The sequence below is a fragment of the Nicotiana sylvestris genome, chromosome 10 (assembly GCF_000393655.2).
Source record: "Nicotiana sylvestris chromosome 10, ASM39365v2, whole genome shotgun sequence".
Classification (NCBI taxonomy): Eukaryota; Viridiplantae; Streptophyta; class Magnoliopsida; order Solanales; family Solanaceae; genus Nicotiana; species Nicotiana sylvestris.
The window spans coordinates 3,708,693-3,716,313 of NC_091066.1; the positions used below are offsets into that span (position 1 = coordinate 3,708,693).

Genomic DNA, 7,621 nt, shown 5'->3' on the forward strand with positions numbered 1-7,621 from the left:
GTATTTGCTTTCATTGTTGTTGCTCATACCTGCTTTATGTCACTGTTATGAAACTTCTGGGAGATATTATATCCGGTTGTTACTTGAACTGGAATGTATAAACTAATTTGACTTAATTGCTGGATTTGAAAGCATGTCTACTTTTTTGTTGAGATTACTGAAAATGAACTATAGTTGTGTAGCTCGTTACTAGCTTTCAGTACCTTATTTATTGTTGTTACTTACTGAGTTGGTTGTACTCATGCTACACCTTGCACTTTGTGTGCAAATATTGGTATTTTTGGATACGGTGGGCATTGATATCGTGCACAGTTGACCTTCGAAGATTTACGAGGTAGCTGCCCGGCATTCACAGTCCCTGTTTCTCCTTCCTCATCTTTCTCTTATTTGTATTTGATCTAGACTTTTTTAGACATTTATTTTCTAGACTGGTGATGTATAAATGCTCATGAGCTCAGCGACACCCTGATTTGGATGCTATTTTCCGCACTTGTATTTTGGGTTTTTACCCCGTTTTATTAAAACTTTACTTATTTAAAATTTCTTGATTCATTTTCTCTTAAATGTTGGAAGTATTTTGGAAATGTCGGCTTGCCTAGTACCACGATAAGAGCCATCACGACTGGTTAGGATTTGGGTCGTGACATTAAATGACTAGTGCGGTAGAAGATTTACGGATGGTGGTTATGATTGGTGATTGTGGGTAGCATAAAGATATGAATGTTATAATTAAGAGGAGAGTGAAGATAATAATATGAGTATAAGTGTGTTTGCTAGGATAGAAGAAGACTTTTTTCAGTTAAAATTTCAATACTTTCATTTTTTCCGGCGTGAAAAGGTTTTTTGATGATGAATTTTTTCCGAAATCTGAGTGTATTTTGATTTGTTTGTGAATAGATCATTTTGAGAGTATAATTTGTGTGTGAAAAGAATAGAAAGGGAAAGGAAAAAACCAAAATAAATGGAAGAAGAATAGTTAGACAAAATCGTCGGCGAGTGAATGTCCTTCAGAAGTTGAGTAGAAACGAATAAATTAAGGAAGTAAAAGAAAAAGACAAAGAAAAACGAAAAGGAAAAAAGGGAGAAAAGTAAGAAATTATAGATCTCACTGAAAATGTAAAAAAAAAAAAAAAAAAAAAAAAAAAAAAAACTCTGGAAATCTTTTTTTTTTTTTTGCTTCTCACTCCGGAAGGAGAGTGAAATACACACACTCGTAAGCTTTAAGGGTGTAAATAATTAATTCTAGTTAAATATAGTTTAAGTGGGTAATAGAACCCCCGCAAAGATGGAGCGTGTAGTTGAAAATTCGATTATAGGTCAGGGAAGCATTTTCCCCTTTGTAGAACTTGAGATATTAGGGAAAAGAATTATCTCCATAACTTTCTTGAACAAGGATATAAAGTTCTGCTATTTTGACATTAAAATTATTATATTATCGGGAAAAAAGAAAAAAAAAGCAAAGCAAATACTGGTGCGTATTTAAGGAAATGTTGTCATTCGCAAGTCAATGCACATGTCTTGACCATGCAAAATGTTAAATGATCGGGTCCATTTGTCTGGTAAAATAATTTTTTATTTTTATTTTTTCTTATCCAAAATCAAATCCAAGCAATCCAAAAGAGGGGGAATCAATTGACTCCTTCGTCAGAAAAGTATAATATTTAGCTAGATTGAAAATTTATTTTTATGTATATATTATAGGTCGATTCTCCTTTTTTTTATTTTTTTATTGCAATTACTTTTTAAATTTGACACTTTTTAAGTAAATTCCTGCTCCGCTACTGCTCACACCAACTATAAGAGTTCAAAATTGAGTAGACAAAGATTGATTTAAGTTCCAAGTTCAAGACTTTCACAATGTTGTGGATATAGATGTTTCTAAAAATACGAAAAACTGAATCAAACCGAACAAACCAATATAATAATCTAGTTCTTTACCTTTACATTTTAATTTGATTGATAGTTTTCTTTTGTTAAGTACAAAAATCTAATTTATGTTAAAAATAATTTATTTTTAATTGAGTCCTTAAATTATTCATCACTATTTGATTCAATTATCATTAATATATTTTGGTAAATGATAGATTTCTCAAAGAGCAATTAGTTTGATAGTGTTATATGTTAAAAATGTATTTGCCGGAATATAGGCTTGGCAGTGTACCTCTCATATTTAAGAAAAAAAAACTACTAATAAATAATCGAAAATCCGATAAAAACCGACATAAAACGAATCGATAAAAAAATCGACTTAATTTGTTTGGTTTGATTCCAATATTTGGAAAATCGACTTACCTGGTTTGGATTTTTTTACGGAAAAATCAATCCAAATCGAACCATGAACACCTCTAATTATGGATATATTAGCCAAAGGAATTTCACCACTTCCTCTCTATAATCTGAGTAATCTCAGTAATTTTCTAGTAGATTATCTCTAATATACTCTCTATTAGATTTTCTAGGGAAATGTACGTCACTCTATAATGCTAAGGATCAATCAAGTCATCTTTTAATGTTTCATGAACTACAGACCTTTTCTTTCTTTCTTTTGCTCCCCAAAGAAAAAAAAACAAATATGTAAACGCAAATTAGAGACATGCCAGAAAATAAAAGTTTAAAAGCAAACTTGGGAATAACCTAATCCAGCACACCAACATCCTCTTATATGACATCTGAAATTTTGAAAAATAAGATAGTGTGAGTCAAACACTTAAAGGTATAAATTATGCGGAAAAGGTCTAAAAATGCCACTCAACTTTCAGAAATGGTTTATCCATGTCATCCGCTAAAAAATGCTCATTTCATGCCGCTGCTGTTACACATTTGGCTCATCCATGCCATTATTGACTAAGATAAACCATTTCTGAAAGTTGAGTGGCATTTTTAGGCCTTTTCCGTAAATTATGAGAACTAAGATATTAATAGTTACTACAAACTAAAAGACGTACGTATAACTTGAATACCTGAAGTTCTGATATCAAATTATGAAGCGATTTTGAAGCCATTCAGTGATTCTTGAAAGCCATTTCAGCTTTCCAGTTGAAATCATGAAATATAATATGGATAATCCAATACATAGTCCACTTCCATATCCCATTAGAGCAGCTTTCCAAAAATCATTGAGAAATTCCGAAGTGCTTTCTTGATCATCTAGCGCAGATACAGTATTATTTGTCTCTGATACCCTATCATTGCCACAACCTTTCGAAATCGGAAATCCACGTAATCCATCATTACCTTCATACGAGTTATTTTCAAAGGTATGAAATTGAGGTCCTTGAGGAATACATCCTTGGAGATGATTGTAGGAGAGATTTAAAACTGCAAGAGATGTCAGCTGAGAAGCAATTTGTTGTGGTATCTCTCCCGAAAGCTGATTAAACGAAAGGTCCAATGATTCGATTACAAATAGATTTCCAAGTGATGGTGGTATATGACCTTGCAATCCATTACGAGACAAATTCAGCACCCGAAGTGCAATGAGTTCTCCCATAATACTTGGAACATGCCCTTCAAATCTATTACTTGAAAGATCAATAATGATATAAACTGTCAAAATTCGAACCAGTTTAAGCTCCAGTCCCTTGGTTGTAACTGTTACAGAATAATTGTATTCTCTGATATCTGCTCCAAATTTACCAAGATATGTTGGTTCCTTAACTGTTTGATCAATTTTCCTCATGGCTTTCAATTGTTGAAACAAACTTGTTGGTATGTTTCCTGTGAAGGCATTGTATGAGAGATTTATAATTCTAAGCTCAAGAAACATGTTTTCATCCTTTGATGTTCTAATAGATCCATACAATTTATTCGATTTCAACCTTAATACTTGTAGCTTTGGTAGAGTTCCCAACCACATTGGGAATGTGTCGTTAAGGAGATTATCTCCTAAATCAAGAACTTGCAACTCTTTGCAATTGGCCAAAGATCGGGGAATTTTCCCCTCTAGTTCATTCTCATGCAAGGTGAAGCTTCTGAGTACACTTCCGATCCTAAAAGTTGTTGGAAGAGTCCCAGAAATACCGTTCTTATGGATATCCAAAACCTCAAGATGACCACCCATATCGCCAAAACATTGTGGAATTGACCCTTTCAGATTGTTTCTACTCAAATCTAGAATTCGTAGTGATGTTAGATTGCAAATAGACGAAGGGATCTCTTCACTGAGATTATTATCTGGTATTTTCAGAACCTGGAGGCGACTGATATTAATTAGACATTGCAGAATGTCACCCTTCAAGCTGTTTCTCCCCAAGGACAACACTTTCAATGACATCAAATTGCAGATAGATAAAGGAATTTCCCCAGTGAGATTGTTGCTTTCGAGAAAGAGATATTGCATGTTTCTCAAGTTGCCAAAGGAAGCAGGAATCGAACCATTGAGTTGATTATCATGCAATTTCATATAATTAAGGTTTTTCAAATTCCCTAATTCACTAGGAATGGGACCAGAAAGTTGGTTAGCATAAAGATACAAATACACCAAGTTGTCCAAATTCCCTAACGAAGAAGGAATTGGGCCAGAAAGATGATTTTCATAAAGAGACAAACTGGACAAGCTCGTCAAATTCCCCAATGAAATAGGAATAGAACCATTAAGAAAGTTAGTATACAAAGATAACACAGCAAGAGTCCTTAGGTAACCTATTTCTTCAGGAATAGAGCCAGAAAGTTGATTGTGTTCAAGCTGCAAAATTGACAAGCTGGTCAAATTCCCCAATGAAGCAGGAATTGAACCAGTAAGAAAGTTAGTATTCAATCTTATATCAGTAAGAGTCCTTAGCTGACCTATTTCATCAGGAATGGAGCCAGAAAGTTGATTTTCATAAAGATACAATAGGGACAAGTTGTGCAAATTTTCCAATGAAGCAGGAATAGAACCATTAAGAGAGTTAGTATTCAAATCCAGTTGAATAAGAGACGATAGATAACCTATTTCTTCAGGAATGAAGCCAGAAATGTTATTTTTGTAAAGACACAAAAGGGACAAGTTATGCAAATTCCCTAATGAAGGAGGAATAGAACCATTTAGAGTATTAATACTCAAATCTAACTCTGTAAGAGACCTTAGGTGACCTATTTCTCCTGGAATGGAACCATTTAAATGGTTGTCCAATATGTGGAGGGTCTGAAGCTTAGCAAGTGAGCCTATTTGTGGTGGGATTGTGCCTGAAATCTGATTGAACGACAAGTCAAGATAAACAAGATTAGTGAGTTTACCAATTTCAGGTGGGATGGAGCCAAAGAGCTGGTTCATACTAAGATCAATATATTCAAGAAAAGGGAGAGATGAAAATGGAAAATTTTTGAGCGTCCCAATGACACCAGCATATGGAATATCCAACTTGCTTACCCTGCCATTAAAGCATACAACTCCATACCAGCTCTTGCATGCTTTAGAACTTTGTGTCCATGAAACCAATAAGGAACTGCTCTGGTTTTGGAGAGTTGCTTTCCATTTTAGGAGGGCAGTTGCTTCCTTAGTGGAAGCAAAAGTAACTGTGAAGAGGCAGAAAAGAGTGAAAAAATGAAGTAAAGAAAATAATTTGGCAGCCATCATCATATATTGCTAAACAATTTTGAGTTGGATTATTTTTTGTTTTTGAACAATGAATTTGGTGCAGGGTATAGTTTTATATTATAGTAAATCATGAGTAATATAATATAGGGCATAGAATCAGAAGACAATGTGTCTTTGTCTCTCTCCAGTAGGAAAGTAATTACAGACCAAGGAATTATTAAAATGTGTTTGGCGATTATTTTTCAATTGGTCAAAGCTTAAACAGAAAAGGCCTAAAAATGTCACTCAACTTTCAGAAATGGTCTATCCATGTCATCCGTTAAAAAAATGCTCATTTCATACCACTGACGTTACACATTTGGCCCATCCATGCCATTATTGACTAACGGCTCAATTTTTATTTGGCTCATTCATGCCACTGCCGTTAGTCAATAATTGAAATTGCATCCAAATATTTTTTTTCAAAGTATAAACACATTTCTTTTAATTTTCAAGTCCTTACACAGAGTCTTGCCGTTGAAATTTTAAATGAAAGTTATTTAATGCACAAATCCCTTTCACTTTGAATTTTCATAGTGATGTTACTACTTATTAAATGAAATGAAATATAGAGGGGAAAGTCAAGCAACTATAAATGCGTTCTTATCAAATTATCAATCAATTCAAAAGTTTAGAAAATGTTGTTATTATCAAGTCAATGCACAAGTCTTGGGAGGGAAATGTCAAATTTAGCTCTTTTTGTCTAAGAAGGTATAGTGTTTTGTTTTTGGCTTTTTTATTTTTTCTTGTCCAAACACATCGAAATTGTTATTTTTTATTGAATAAAAAAAACAATAAACACAAAATAGATTCCCTCAAGCCACTGTATCCAAAACCAAATCCAGGCCATTATTTCACTTGAAATTAATACTCCTCCGTCCTCAAACTAGCTATATATTTTTTCAAACTTCAAATTCTCTATGTGAAATAAATACTTATTTGATACGCTTTCCCTGAGAGAGACGAGTTTAAATTAATTCAATACAATCAATGAAGATTTGTATAACTGATTCCTAACTTATTCGAAATTGAGATATTGTGTGATATACTCTCTACAAGATTATCCTATATCTCAAGTCATAAGTCCCAATTAGAGGAGCATTGTAAAAGGAGCCTTATTTTAAAAAATAAAATGTCAAGCACAAGAAGCCTTATTCTTTGAAGTTAAATAGTTTGGAGCTATTATATTCCCTTTAAAATTATTTAGAAAGACATTCAAAGTTGAAAATATGTGAAAGATAATAAAGCAAGTAATATTACAAGCTGGCAAAGAGAAGAACACAAATGGAAACGTAGAGATGAGATACATGTTACAAAATAAAGAATAGAAGTGCACGCAGGAATAGCCAAATCCATTACTTCACCATCAAAGGATGTGGTGCAGTGTACGGGCTGCTCTTCAAGACTTTTCCGAATGAGGCCCTACACAGCGCGAATCCTAATATAGTCCGCTCCAATGGGGGTACCGGACACCGGGTGAAAAATAAAAAAAAAAACAAATAAATCCAGTCCTTTTCTTATCCTTGTTATCTAAAAGTTCGATAAAATAAGAGAGTGAGTCAAACACTTTTAAATTACTTATAAGTCCCTAAAAAAGACTCACTTAACGACTACATTATGGATGTTATTGTCCTTGTAGGAAAAGAAATTTTCAATTTATAGAGGTCACAACCCTTTTTTTAAGAAAGAGTTTAAATATAGAAGAGATATATATATATATTTTCTTATATGAAACTGCAGAAAAGGAGATTTGGTTCACTGAAAATTAAATTTAGTAGAAAAAGAAAAAGGGCAGAGAGCATTTAATTCAAACAAGGACAGTATCAAGTGGCCAAGTTTTGTGTTGTTATTAGATGAAAATGACCACTCTGTCTTAGTATATGGCACAAACATGTTTGATATTGAGTCTTAGAACAATAAGCTCGAGTAAATTTCTCGAATGAATTGTCTCTAATATATACCGTAATTGTATAAAATACATGTCCAAACACAACTTCAAAAAATAATAATTGAAATTTAAAATTATGTTTGGATATGCATTTCACTCGAAAAAATATTGCAGTT

General features: G+C 33.2%; 1 protein-coding gene across 1 annotated transcript; it reads right to left on the reverse strand.

The window, feature by feature from the left end:
- Positions 1–2,331: 2,331 nt before the first annotated feature.
- On the reverse strand, positions 2,332–5,617 carry LOC104213274 (receptor-like protein 9DC3). The gene is made up of 2 exons (XM_009762740.1): positions 2,961–5,617; positions 2,332–2,669 (listed from the first exon to the last, which is right to left on the reverse strand). The coding sequence occupies exon 1, from the start codon at positions 5,558–5,560 to the stop codon at positions 2,975–2,977; it is 2,586 nt and encodes an 861-aa protein (XP_009761042.1). The 5' UTR covers positions 5,561–5,617; the 3' UTR covers positions 2,332–2,669; positions 2,961–2,974.
- Positions 5,618–7,621: the final 2,004 nt, after the last annotated feature.